This window comes from Nipponia nippon, unplaced genomic scaffold (assembly GCF_047370975.1).
Source record: "Nipponia nippon isolate SJK-2023a ecotype South Korea unplaced genomic scaffold, ASM4737097v1 scaffold_6, whole genome shotgun sequence".
NCBI lineage: Eukaryota > Metazoa > Chordata > Aves > Pelecaniformes > Threskiornithidae > Nipponia > Nipponia nippon.
The window spans coordinates 4,528,553-4,543,724 of record NW_028262380.1 but is presented as its reverse complement, the minus strand read 5'-3'; the positions used below and the strand labels follow the sequence as shown (position 1 = coordinate 4,543,724).

Here is a 15,172-nt window from a genome sequence, read left to right as displayed (position 1 = left end):
ATGGTCTCTTTACAATTTCTGTCCTGTCACAAAACAGCATAGACTTTGCTTTCATTCGCAGTACAAGAACCTTTCAGCTATCACTTCATAAAAACCAAAAAGCAAATAATATATGCTTTTAAATTCTGCGCCATCAGAAACAGCTATTCCTTGAGGTGATTCTATTATATGGAATAATACCTTAAAAAAGTCATAACTAATTTTGAGCAGTACAATAAAACGACTAAGGGACCAAAGTTTGCGCTATTGATACTGCTTTGTATCACTCCACCAACTAACTGTAACAGTACCAATGAAAATAACAACGTTAAAGGTTCATCCTTGCACAGTCTCTTCAATGTTATTTTGATGATTCTAGCAAAATAGGATCAAAATGTGCCAACGGATACCCTGGTACCAAAGACAGACAAAAAATGGCAAAGTATGGGATGCTCAGTTTGATATCTGCAAACACTTCCATTTTGAAAAAGGTTGTCGATTTTGCTTAGGAGTTTTTCACACATCCTCCAAAGGCCACAGTGGTAGTACTCATGAGTTTTAATACGCGGTGTTAGGCGGAGAGAATTTTCTGGGATAAATTACACAGAACAAAGGTTATGCACTACAGGTTAACACCATGTTGAACAATTTAACACCTCTTGAAACCCTACACAGATGGCTGTATTTAAGATACAGCAGATGCATTTCTTTGTGTGAACAGTAATAGTACTAAACTCACTACTTTCACAGCAACTGAATATTTAATAGGTCCAACAGCAAGCGAAGAACTTCAATAGTTTAACCCACTGAGCAAACAGACAACCACACATGAGTATCTGCAGGTAACATCCTAATAAACAAACACAATAACAACCATCGCACAGTGGAAATCACGTTAAAAATTAACTGTATTTATTTTAATTAAGAAAATAATTCTCAGGCCATTTCCCGCTTATGTTTCTTGCGCTTAGTTTTCATTAAAAAAGTATTTTACCTCAAAAGGAATACTTGTTGGCTATTTATTACATAAGAAGAAACTTTAATGCTAAAGCTATGGGGAGCACAGAGTTCCTTTGCAGGCCAAAATTAATTCCTGTGAACTTCTAATTGTACCAAACTTCTGTCAAACGTTTGCAATATATTAAAAAGTTAAATAATTCAAATAGCATTACCATTAAAAAGTTAAATAATTCAAATAGCTTTACCTTTACTCCTGGTATAAAAATGCATTATTTTTGTTAATTATTAAAGTCATAGCATTAGCTGCAGAAAGGTTTAATCATCTACTGAAAAAGCAGCCAGTAGGAAGAGCGTATAACTTACATTATTCATATACTCGCTGAGCAGATCCTGCAGGGCCTGCCGCACGGCATTGCACTCGGCTACGATTCGTTCCCGGCGGTCGTCTCGCGTGCACGAGGAGTCTGCCATTAGTGCTGCTCCGCTGATGATGCTCTCCAGCCTTTCTTCAAGAGATGGTCTGAAGCGGGCCTCACTGAAAGTCATTGGGTCTAAAATAATTTTGTTCTAAAAAACAAAATATGAGTGGGAAAATTAGGAACGTGCATGGGTCTTCAGGATTTCTTAAACGTCTCTTATTTCATTGGTTTCACAGTGTTCCTAGTCTTTCATATCAATAAATTGTCTACCAAATTCCCGAAAAATCAATATTACAGAAATATCTGGTAGCCCTGAAACCTCAATATATAAATAAAATAAAAAATAATTATATCTAAAAATAATTCACAACATATAGTTACAAAACACTACTGTCAAAAGCAGCACAACTGCTCCAAATATGTATTTGGGAAGCCCATAGCATAAAACAAATCAACACAAACTACTGTAGTATGCATGCAATATGCGTATGTGTCTCTTTAACTCTCTATATGATATATGTATATATTTCATCTTGAAGTAAACTGACATTATTCTTTCCTGAATCTTCTGAAAATTTCTTGCATATTCAGGAAATTCATATGAAAGTTCCAAGTTATTTATGACTGAAGAGAAAGTGGAATATTCTCTGGTAACTAATTCCTTCATTTTGATTATCTTTATTAGTAGACTACACTGCTGAAATGCTACTAGATTACCTCAGTATTAAATGGAAAAAAAAAAAAAAAAAACTGAAGAAATTGTCACAACACTGCAAGAAAACCATTATTAGATAATCACACTTAGATAAAAATGTGAAATACCTCTGATTCCCATTCTGTAGCACATCTTTTAAAAGCCTTTTTCCAAAGGCTTTTGCAAGTTTTTGTTTTGTTTTTAAATCAGAAAAAAGTGCTGGATTACTTAACTAAAAAGACAGCACTACAGGAAGACATCTTTAATTTGTCAAATAGCTTACTGGTTAGCAAAATATCTTTATTCCATTAAAAAAAATTATTTTCAGAGACTGTTTTCTATTAAAGTCATTTTAATTCTTAAATTATGATCACTGCTAAGCACATGTGTACTTTATATATCAAACTTATTACCAAATATCAAATAGGGCTAAAACGCATAGATTTTACCCCTATCCATGTACAACCTTATGCAATATTATGAGTTTTGAGTCACCGCTAGATTTTACTCTGACTTGCTCTTCTCCTTTTGTAGTTCAAGGTAACAAATAGAAAAGCAATAATTGCCTGCTCCCACTTACAGGCACATTAACAACACCGTGTAATTCAGTAACCCTTTGCTGCAATCATGCAAAGAAGCTTCATAATTGCATATTGTCTAAAAATGCTCTGTAAGCTGTGCACTTCTTATTTGAGCTTTAAAAGCCAATAAATCATGAAATAGGAATGAAAAAGTTAAAAGTATTCTGCTTTCTAATAATCACACCTATTTTAAAGCACATAGGATTTTTGCTAATGAACCATTTTAATTTTCACAACATTTTGATAACTTTATGATTAGTCTATTTCCTTTAATAACCAAGAGCAATCAACAAGCACAAGTCAAATGACACAGTTAATTTGAAAAAACAGAACACTGTATTAAAATGTAAATCAGGATTTAGGGACATGATACATAGCCAATATCTGCCTTTAATGTTGAAAACTATATCTGTTTATTACGAATCAGAACATGATCAAATGAACTTATTCTAGGCTAAATTCTGATTCCAAGCAAATAGTTTTCTTTAATTCAGTGGGACAAGGCTTTTACAAAAGATCTGCTTATTTCTCAATAAAACTTCCAATTAACTCCACGCACAAAAAATGTAACTTTCATTATTATACAGAGAAAGAGGATCAAGCCCTGAGAAATCTATAACTTAACTGAATGCATAGCAGTTAAATAGTAATAAACACAAGGATGTCAGGAAATTTATGAAGATTCATTATTTAATAAAAAGGACAAATAGAAGAATTTTAACTAGATAGCATATTGTTCCAGCTCTGGGAACTGATGACTTAGCAGCATTACCCAGAATGTGAAATAATGTCTCACATGTATCTTCTGGGGTCTATGCTTCACAGCAGTAAGCAGAGCAGTTTTACAAGCATCTAAATTAGAAATGACTTCTCTAAGAGTTAGGCCTATGCATATTTACGTAGCTGTGCTTTTCAGTCAAATGATAATACTTGGGATTTTCAGAAATCAACTATATAAATGCATCTTCACCACAGCATATTTAATTTAGTAGTAGCAAGACTGAAGTTGAATCAAATGAACTATCTTAGCAATTTATGCCATTAGAAAGAAAAAATTATAAAAAATATTAGCTGCATGTTTCAGATTATTTTCAGTGTTTCCTTATCCAAATCTGGTTGTGTTATTAAATGACCATAAAATGGTCATGTTAATAGTCATGTGGTGGTTTGGTTTGTTGTTGTTTTTTTTTTTTTTTTTTTAAAATGACCATAAAAATGGCCATTAACAAAGACAGGAAGTAGTCTTTACTAGAGACTAGAGGATTTCCAATAGCCAACATACATTCGACTTGTAGCAAAGCTCTTTCTCAATCCATAAACTCAATCAAAGCAACACCCATACAGCACTGTTGCAATTTTCATGTTTAACTTATAGCAACATAACCAGTCCTTCCAGAAATGCCTCACTTTTCCTCTTCTTCCTTAAAGACATAGGCGTAAGGTTCTCTACCTACACAGCAAATTTCAAACAGCAGATCCTGCACCTCTCAGCGAATCATGAATCACATTCTTCCTTCTTAGAGGTTTTTCAAGACCCTGTCTTTTTGAAGACCTCAGTCTTCTCTGAGATCCAAGGACCTACCAAGAATGTATTCCTGGAATATTTCCCTCCTTTTTGAGCCTTGAGGATGAACAATCTGCAGATCAATGAAACCCAACTCAATATTTTCACAAGCAGTTATGTCATACTCCATGAATACATTCAGGGAATTCCATACAGGCTACATGCAAATACCATCTACATTTTAAATAATGTGTGTATCCTTGAGGGTGTATAATTAATCCAAGCCAGCTTTCCTCACTGTAAAACATAGAAAAGGAATATTTTTGTGGGTTTTTTTCTAAATAAGAAGAGATCTTTATGACAATCAAACTTTAGCTCATGAAGAATAAAAGCCACTGGTTACTGCACTCAGTAATTTTTTATCCATATCCCACAAAACCTTTTGTTTATAATTAATTTCTAGGCTTAAGAAGTCAGTTAAATACTTGTTTGGGATTTTCTATTAATGACAATTCAGAATCACAGAATAATTTAGGTTGGAATGTACTTCTCGAGGTTATCTGCTTTAAACACATCCTTAAAGCAGAGTCAGCTTTGACATCAGACCAGGTTGCTCAAGGCTTCATCCAGTCAAGATGAGATCTCCATCTTTGGAGATTTTCCAAATCTCTCTGCCCCCTTTTTCAGTGTTTGATCACCTTCATGGTGTGTTGTTGTTGTTTTTTTTTTTTTCTCCCCAATATCCAAGCAGAATTTTCCTTCAATCAGCTTGTGCCAGTTGCCTCTCATCCCAATACCAGGAACCTCAAAGTACCCTCCATTTTCTCTACACCCTCTGTCACGTCCCACCTGGAGGAAGCGGGGGTGACTAAGATGCGCAAATCCTCTCGGTGTGGATTAAGGTGAGCCAACGTTCAAGGTCCGTACACAAACACCAGCTTTAATAGAAACCTTCTATAGAGACAAATATTGAGTACAAATATTCGATACCCGCCAGCCCTCTCACGATTATACCTACTCCAGCTATGTGGCTAAGCTATGCAGTTTTATGGAAGATCAAGGTAGGCCGTGCAGTACTTAACTACAATTTAACAACTTGAACAACTTAATAACCTAGGAGAAGTGAAAGAGAGAGAGGGGGGGAGAGAGAGAGGGAAGAAGAGGAGAATCACCCGTCCTGGATCCAGTGCTGGACCTCCCAAAAGTCCCTATTTATAGATTTCAGTCTCTGGACTTCTGGAACCTTCTGGCATCCCAGTTCCAGGTCGCCATTGGGCGACCAATCAAAGCAAGAGGAGTGATGCCAGGACCCTCCCCCAGGCAGTCGTGTGGGGGACTAAGAGGCTTCACAGCCCGCGGGCGTGGGGCCGAGGCCCGGCCGGCCTGTGGCCTGTCCCCTCAGGGCTCCCTCCGTCACCCTGGCTCCAGCCACAGTCCGGTCCTGGGTCCTAGGTCCTAGTGACCATTACTCTGCACCGTGGTTTTACCACCAAGGCCGTTTGAGACATCTCGTTATTTTGCACTGGCGGTTCTCTACACCATCCTACTAGGCAGCTGAAGACACCGATATAATCCCACCTCAAAGCCTCTTATTCTGCAGTCCGAAAAATTCCCAGCTCTGCCAGCCCCTCCTGATTTGTCCCGTCCTGCAGCCCCCTCATCATCTTGCGGTCTCTGCCAGATCTGCTCAAGTATGGTAAAGTCTTCCTTGCACTGGGAAGCCCCAAACTGGATCTGGAAGGCCTGATGCAGTTTCATACATACCAAATATAGGGGCAAAAATCACTCTCCTTTGCCTTAAGGCCTACGGTCTTACTAACGCAGCCTCGGAGGTGGCCGATCTGCATGGCCGTAAGGGTGCGCTGCTGACTCAGCTTGAACTTGCTGTCCACCAGGAGAATTAAATCCTTTTTTTACCCCACTGCTTTCTTAACCCTAACGTCACACAAAATGACCAGAACTAACTTTTGGGCCTCTCTTAATTCACTTTTATAACAAGAAACACTGCTGGGAAAGAAAGCCTTAGAGATTCTAAGGAAAGAAACAGAACAACTGTGCTTTGTTTAAAATATAATAAATAACGATGTAGTTACTTTCTGACAAGTGGTTATAAATAAATGTTATTTTAGATGTTTATTTTAAACTCTAAACCTTTCTCAATATCTCACAAGGACAACAGGTTTTTGAGCTTTGGGAAAAAGAGAACGGGGACGAGAACCTGCTACATGACAGCTCTCGACATTCAGTTCCCAAAGAGACACTATTTTTTGCTTATGAAAGGTTTTACTCTTTTTCAAAGAAAGCTTGGTATCTATATGCAACTTCAGACTATGTTATTGACACGTCCAAAGTTCTTACACATATATTAACATTATGTTAAAAAGGAAATAATGTCTTCTTGGAAGGAAGAAAAAAATAGTTGCCAGGAAATGTGGCTAAATAAATTCCTTCAAAAGTCTCAAGTTCCCATCACTTCTTGATAGCTAGTTAACGAACGCTGAATGTAAATGAACTGGAACATTTTACATTTGTAATTAGTTAACTAACATTAGAGCCATAAATCAAGGACTGACACCATAATTCAGGCCTTATAATGAAATGTTTCAAGCCTCTTTACAACTGCAGACAGATCAGTGTAAACTGGATCTTTGCTATGAACGTACCTGAAACGTTGAAGTCCAAGAAAATTTATTTAAATATAATTGGAGACTTATTTGAAAACTGTTACACTTGTGATAATATCTTCTTTAAGCATATTATAGTTAACTATTTTCTCTTGTACTCTCCATTTTACTTAAATTATATAAAGGTCTGTTTATAGAGTGGTTGCAATGTTTCCATAAAGAATAAAAACTTTCAGAAAATGGACCTCTTCATACTAACTAGTAATATAAGCCATCTTTATCTTGCTCAAACAGGAATAAACTATCAGGAACACTAATAAGCTACATGGCACCACTTCTGGAATATAAAATATCAGACAAATTATTCATACATCAACTACAATACTGAAAATAACCACATACTGTACATAAATGCATTGTATTATCAGAGAGCACATAATCATTGAAACTTGGTGAAATTTATCTGGATTAGAATATATTTTTCAACAATACAAAAAAAAAACCCAGTTTTAATTAGAAACATAAAGTAAAACAAAACAAAAAAAAATCAAATTAATCTTTTAAAACAATTTTACAACTCCAAAAGAACTATGATTACTGTATCATTGTCTGTGTTTTCCAGATTAAGTGTGTGCTCTTGCAAAAACTTACTTATTCTGTGCATTGCCTTATTGCTCATGAAAAATGTGCTCATCTACTGGTTTCCGAAAGTAGAAAGTCTTAAGGAAATTTCAGCTGCTTCTTCAGAACCACAGCTTTGCTTACTTTTCAAACACATAAGTAATGTTAATGATTTGGGAGGCTGGAGGGAGGGAGTAAGTTCCAGTCCTGAAAAAGCTGAAAATCAGCCAACATAAAATACATCTAAATGCGTTCCTAAGTCAATGGACAGACTCCTAAACTTTGACAGTGCTCAGCATTTTGGCAAGCTTGAAAAGAAGCACATGGAAAGCATCATTTTTTCAAAGTTCTAAATAGCATTAATGAAACCACAGCACCTTAGAGCTGGTAACAAAGAGATTCTTAGGTTATAGCTCAGCTATACCTCACAATGAAAATTCAGAGAGGAAAAAGCTTAGATACCACTTTTTTGAGGAAAAAAAACGAAACAACAAAACACCCCAACAAACATGTCTATGCAGTTTTCCTGTTTATACAGTTGTGTGTATGTGTGTAACAGGGCAGGTCAGATTCTTACCTTCATACAGATACGTCTTTCTAGAATTCCCCACTCAATTACCTCCCATTCAACCACTGACTGAGAGAACAAGAAGGAATTCAATATGTCCTTGTGCTTCTTTAATTTTTCTACTGTGTAAAAGGATTACAAAAGTAATGATGGCCTTTTTTGGGCCCTTTAAGCAATTTACTGTGCTCTGTTCTTTAAAACACAGAAACCCCCCAATTAACCAAAAGTTATTTCCTCTTGTACTTGAGTATAAGTGAATTTTAAAAGAAACTATGAAATCATATAAAAGAAGTCCAATATCAGCTTGTTCTGTTCTAATGGGAAACAACCTTCTTATTTAAGAAAAGGAAAATTTTAAAAGCACTGATTAGAAAAAAATAACACACACAGACACACAAAAAAACCCAAACCAAAACTAAAAAAACAACAAACACTTCATGCTCTTCTCTATGGCTGTGGAAGGATGGAAAATTGAATTGATTTTTCAGACTTATATTCTCAAAGACAGGAAAGGCATCTTTGAGGGCATAATAATACAGTTGTGAATCTAATATGAAATGCTATAAGAAAAAAAAAACCAAAATGTAAAGTTTGAAAAGTATTTGTACAAGACAATGTAGTAGCATAAAACTGATAAAGCAGCAGCTGCAATCATATCGCTGTCTAGCTGCAGCTCTGCAGGTGGAGGAATTATCCTAGGTAGAACAGAAATATCTTTCCAGTAAGAAACTTCCGTATAACGCAGTTTTACAAAAGTTTACATCTAAGGCAAGCCCAGTAAACTCAAGTGATGTATGATGTACCACGGTAAGCAGCACAGTAGAGGAGACACTTAATTGGGATTTAGGGCTTTGCGGTGCCTTTATTGACTCTTGTATTAATCTTGTATTAAAAGGTTGGACCAGATGAGCCTTGAGGTCCCTTCCAACCTGGCATGCTATGATTCTATGAATCTGTTGTGTGGCTCTGGACAAACGATACCTTCTTTCCTCTGTTTTTCTTTTTACACTTTATTAATTCCTCTATTTAGAATTTAAAACCTTCGGGGCAGAGACCATTTCCTAACATGCTTCTCAGTGATTTAGCACAATGAAAATACAATTTTTAAGGCAAATGCCAGTGCAAAGCGAACAACATGTCAGAAGAAGGAACCAAAACCACAGCGACAAATGCCATTAAAATGTCAAATGGATAGATAGCGTAGATAAACAATGTCACAACCACAAGACAGTATGAAAAACTGCCTTTGTGTAAAAAGAAGCACATAATATACTGAGGGACCCAGTTTTTCGGCACAACCTGGGAGACGAGACTGTATAAATACGAGTGTTCAATGTATTTCCTTGTCAGAAGTGCCTGCACCGCCGTGAAAACAGATGCAGTGTGCTTGCAGGCTGGGTTGATGTAGGTATGTCAGTGTCCCCCAAAGTGCTAACAAGGCTATTCGGTTCCTGTTTAGCAATAAATCAAATGTTTCTACCTGTCACTAGGCTGCGTTTCACAGACATGCCGTACAGGTGTAATTTGGAGAAATATGAACAGTGTGAGAGTGCAGTGCCCCGGGGGGAGGAGGGTCCCCTTCCTCTGCCTTTTCCAGCTCCCCAAAACGCACTCCTGCTCGCACCGCTCCAGCACTGCAGCTTTCGATGAGCCGGTTTGGTAAAAGAACGGAGAACTAACTCAGAGAAATAAGTGAATACCTTTCCTTCTGGGACAGTGGGATGACTAAATTCATAGCAGTTTGATGAATATCACGCTCAGGTAGCAGCGCACAGCCAAGAGCAGACGGAGGAGCAACAGCCCCCCCCTTCACAGCCCCCAGCAGTCCTCTCCTGACTCTCTTCTCTACACGTAAACGGAGATATCGTTTCCCTAAAATATTGGTGGTGTTCACTTATCACATACTTGAGTTATATAAGCATCTCAGAGGTGCTAAATAAACACACTCAAAATAGTACCAAGTGTATTTGTGAGGGGTGCGCTCGACCCCTTGAACAGACCGGTAGTGGCTTGGTGCAGGCTCCGAAAGAGATAGAGGCCCGAGCTGTAGACAGGCCATGAATTCCTCTATTTTTAATCTGTTTTCTGCAAACCCACAAAGGAACAGAGAGACTCTTTTATCAAGGAAGCAACAAAGAAAGTTGTGGGTACAAGGAATCTCCTGCATACCTTTTCTATCTCTCGTATTTTGACTACAAGTCAAGGACTTTATCCCATAAATACGACAGCCTAAGTGAGCATCTTTTGGAGCTTCCCCTGCTAGGCAGCGTGGCTGCATGGTGGTGATCTCCCCCCTCCCCAGGCACCTCTCAAGGCTGCTCCTCAAGGCGGACAGATCTTTTTCTGACGACAGATCTTTGGTCAGCGACGGATACCATGCATAACTTTTTTTTTTTTCCTTGGTAATTTTGATTGCATGCTGAATTGATGCTAATGAAACATATACGCTTTGCATATATAATCCTTTAGATATAAACCATTGACCAAGTCTGAGACTAGGACTGGATCCAGCCGCGCTTAAACTCCTCTCTGAGAAGGAGTTTGGAAAGCAAGGGAGTCCTTTCTGAACCTCGTGACTCAACGGGAGGGTATTCCTTACTCTTTGCATCTCCGGTCTCTCTGTGCATCATTCTAACTCGAGTGTAACTCAATTTTCCTTTGTATGATTCTTCCATGCAGTAATCAATAGGGAGAACCTTGCCATCGAACTTCGTGAAGTCGTACTTTCACATCATATTAAAACCACTTTCGCTAATACCTCTGTCAGTGATTCCTTCAGCGTGATAAATCACCCCTCACCCATTTGTGACAGTAGTCTAATTGGAAAATTTCACTTAGTGCTATTTTTGAGCTGTTATATGTAACCTGACAAAATTTTAATATATTTTTGATTTAACAGTTCAGATATTCATTATTATTAATGATGAAAGAAGCAATCTGTAATAAATTGAATAATTATGGAATAATTGTATTGCTACAGAAAACTTATTTCTTTATAGAAACATCGATTAGGTTTTTTTAAAGAGTGTTTCCTTTGTGTGTTTCTACGATCTCTATCAAATTTGTTTGGATGCTGGTTCACTAAAAAAACTCGTTTGCAAATAAACTGGCCACTGTTCCACTACAAACAGGTTAAATGGGTTTGACAGGAAAACACACAAAGCACCTGGCCTGCTGGCATACTGCTTTTTCTGCCACCAAAAAAGTGGTAGGAATGCGGTATGATTAAACTTAGAAATAGTATTTTTGATTGCTAAATCTTTCCACAATACTAATTTAGTACACAGGAGCATTTTAGGGGAAAAAAAATAAAATAAGTATAATAATAATAAAAAAAAAAATCAAGAAACCCACTAGATGGTGCTCTTGTACAGAAAATACAGATCAGCAGCACCATTCTCACTGCTAAAGGTGAATGAAGGTAACAAGATCCTAACTGCTAGTAAGCAAGGGTGCTTCCCTTTACAGAGGTCACGTTTCTGCTATGCATGCGATACCAAAATCCTGTCATTTCCAGAGCTGTCCCTTGTACTCTGGAGCTGACATTTCCACAATAATATATATATGTATATATAAAATATATATATATTAATATATATAATATAATATAATATAATATAATATAATATAATATAATATAATAATTACATGTTATATATGTATATATATGTATATATAATATATATACATTCCCATATATACACAAGCACAGATAAAACATTAACCATCATATGTCATAAAGCTAACTACTAAGATTACAAGTAGGATGAACTTCTGAAACAGGTGATGAAAGCAATTTAGAATCATAGAATCTTAGCATGGTCACCTAGTCCAACCCCCATGCCACGAGCAGGGACATCTTTAACTGGATTGCTCAGAGCCCCGTCCAATCTGACCTGGAATGTTTCCAGGGATGGGGCATCTCCCACCTCTCTGGGCAACCTGTGCCAGTGTTTCACCACCCTCAGCATAAAACATTTCTTCCCTATACGTAGTCTGAATCTACCCTCAATGTAAACTCAATTTGAGTTTGTTGCTGCTAAACTACTCCCGTTCTGCATGAAAAAAAAAAAAAAAACAAAAGGAGCACACAGAAGGGGTTGTAGTGGGCAGGAAAGTGCAGCAATAACATGGAAGAAAAATCCTGTTCAGCCCCTTAGCATCATCAGGACCCTGAAAATTCACTCTGCTTATTCCTCTCTTGAAAAGTCAGTTCAGCATCCTCAAACATATTTTTCTGCAAACAGGTGAAGTTTTTAGGTATACTGTAAAACACAACATTGTGCTATTCGTTGTTTCCTTAATATGCGAAGGATGACCAGTCTGCGATTCTTCCCCACCCAGGGGAGATCCCAGGACTGCAGAAAGTGCCAAAGGTTCTCACTACTGAATAGAAGCTTTTGAACCTTCAGGATTGCAGCCCTGCTGCCTTCACACGTGAAACGATCGACTTGACACCAGTCCAGTTTAAAAGCCACTTCAGCTGCACAAGGGAAAACAAAAAAACAACTGAATTTCATTCAAAGTCATCATGAGGTTATCTGAATTTGCAACACACCTTCTCCAGTGCACAGTAACACTGGCATTCCTATTTAAATTCAATATATACCTGCTACTATACAGAAATAGCCATTTAGCTGTGCTTCCCTAGACACTAGAGCTCAACAAGTCTAGTTTCAAATTGCTGTGTGGGATGTGCAGTAATATTTTTGCAATTGTTTCTTATGATTTCAATACTGAAACAAACACGTTTCAATTCTTATTTTGAAGCTCACATTTTGTCCTTTTTATCTCCAGCATCACAAATCACTTCTCTGAAGAACATATTTACAAGTAAATTGAGATTCCATAAATATTCTGCGGAATCCATTCTCAGGCTGAACATCTAGTACAGTTATTTGTCCAAAAACCAACATTTTAAAGGTAGTCACTTAATGATACAGCATCTCTTCTATCGGCTACCTTTATGTCACATTTTGACCGTTTTTAATTCTATTACAAAAAAAGCACCCTTTGCTATTGCTGTACCCGAGTTCCGTGCCTTTTCACTTTCTATGTTGTTTTTTTTTCATTACACGCTTATTAGATCTTTCACTCCATTGAAGGAGCACTGCATTCACTAGCCCTGAAAAATATTCCTAAATGATTATTAATATCTTTGAGAAATACGTTATGGTAGTCCATGTATTAAGTATAAACTTCATTTTACAGCCTGGAGGACAGTGACTAGTGTCATCAAACGCTTTGTTTCTCATCAAAAGTAGTCATCTCCCAAATGGTAGACTTGCAGTGTTCAAAAATTTATTAAAGTTTGAGTTACTCTGCCTGGAGTTTTTCTGTTCAAATCCTTCTCATAACAAAAATTAGTACCTCGGGACCTATCTCAAATATAGAAATACCTCACGTACCAAAAATAATTTTAACCACCTCTTTCAGTTCTCAACCAGATCAATTCCTTTATAAACCAAATTATTTTCATATTAACTCAAGCCTCAATGCGATTTTGGAATCGGAGAGTAAAGGGGTGATGCACAGCAGAGCAGTTCCAGATGTAACACGGATCAATGTTGCTGGTAAGTCACTTTAAAGACAAATGGATGTGTGCACACAGAAAGAAACCATCACTGGAGCATTAAGATAACATCAGGTACAGGGTGCGTCTGTTTGGATCAACATGTGTTCAAAAGTGAGCACTATATATACATTTTAACAAATGCAAAATCATTTCATTCCATCGATAGATACAGAACTTGCCAATTTATTATATGCACACACGCAAACACAAAACTCAAGGAGAAAGTCAGCTAAGCAGCCGCATCAGTTCTGATGTTTTCTTTCTGGAGCAATACAAAAGATGACAGATATTTGCTTTTAGCATCAATGGAAAGCAGGTTTTTTGGTCCTTTGTTCCTTTAGATATCTCTTCTCCCCCTTTCTAAGTCACAGGCTTTATTCATTTATTTTATCCATGACTCATAATTTATTGTAGACAATCCAAGCCTTGCTCCAAACATAGAAATACTCCTTTTTATGGGTGCATGCATAGTAAACATTTTTATATTTACAAAACTGTTACACTAACCCTCACAGTACAGTACAAGAATGCTTACCCTCATTTGTCATATCAAAATCTAAAGCAAAATATTTGGAATTGTTTAAAATGTTAAGTAATTTAGGGTGCCCTGTTCGAAACCCCTAGAATCTGAATTTCCGCAGTGGTTAGCACGTCTAAACTGTTATCAGCACATCCCACTGACACAGCTACGCTTCTAGAAACTAAGAAATCGCAGTCTCAATCCATATTCTGAATGGATGCGCTCTCCTACGAATCGGAGCTCCCTCTCCGTTCTGTCATGCAGAATGCATCCCCCTCCTATTTGTCTCCAGTCCTTGCTGGGGTTTACACCCATCACTCACTCTACATCTATTTATCCAGTTGCCAAGCCCACATCGGAGCGTAGATGCCATCTATCTTCACCTCGGATTTCATTTAGCACAGATTTCCTGGTGTTTCTCACTTCATTTCTTTGCATTTAATAATTTTACTATCTTTTTATCTACCTCCCCGCTGCACTCCAGTTTGATGGGTAGGTCCTGGCTCTGGTACACGTCACGATGGCTATGGGGAATGGGGACAGCACGGAGCGTGCAAGATGACTCAATCCCGCAGTACTCAGCATGGGACAACACAGCAGTCTCTTCATAACCAGAAAGGCTGAGACCTATGCAGGCTTAGCCAACCAAAACTACCATTTCCTCGGTGCAAACAGAATATTTATAATAAGAATTTTTATAATAAGAATATTTATAATAAGATCTTAACAAACCTTTCTATGTAACTTGCATAAATTTGGGCAAATTTCATGAGAGGAGTAAAAGGTGCGTCCTTAGTTGCTATAAGAATCCAGAAATATACCAAATTTTAACTAATAAATTACTTTACTAATAAATACAGGAATATCTGGATTTAAGTGATCTAAAATTAAAGCAGGAATATTTAAGTTAAAGGACAAAAAATGAGGCATTAAACACGTACTTCTGTAATCAATCAACTTCAAACAGTGCTTTAAAGTAGAAAATCTGATAAGAAAGAGATTCGTGAACTCTCTTCATTTCTACATAAACTATCTCCAAGAAGTAATAAATGACAACTCTCTCCAAAACTTTGCAGCTAATAACTCACAGGTGAATTTATACCACAAGTCACCATTGTATAGAGCAT

General features: G+C 37.2%; 1 protein-coding gene across 3 annotated transcripts in view; it reads right to left on the bottom strand.

The window, feature by feature from the left end:
* The window catches only part of CTNNA2 (catenin alpha 2), a 510,643-nt gene that overhangs the window by 360,147 nt on the left and 135,324 nt on the right, over nucleotides 1-15,172 (bottom strand). For all 3 annotated transcript variants that reach the window (XM_087736026.1, XM_087736022.1, XM_087736023.1), the window contains exon 7: nucleotides 1,303-1,506. In XM_087736026.1, coding sequence (XP_087592152.1) covers nucleotides 1,303-1,506 — 204 coding nt within the window. The remainder of the gene's footprint in view (nucleotides 1-1,302; nucleotides 1,507-15,172) is intronic.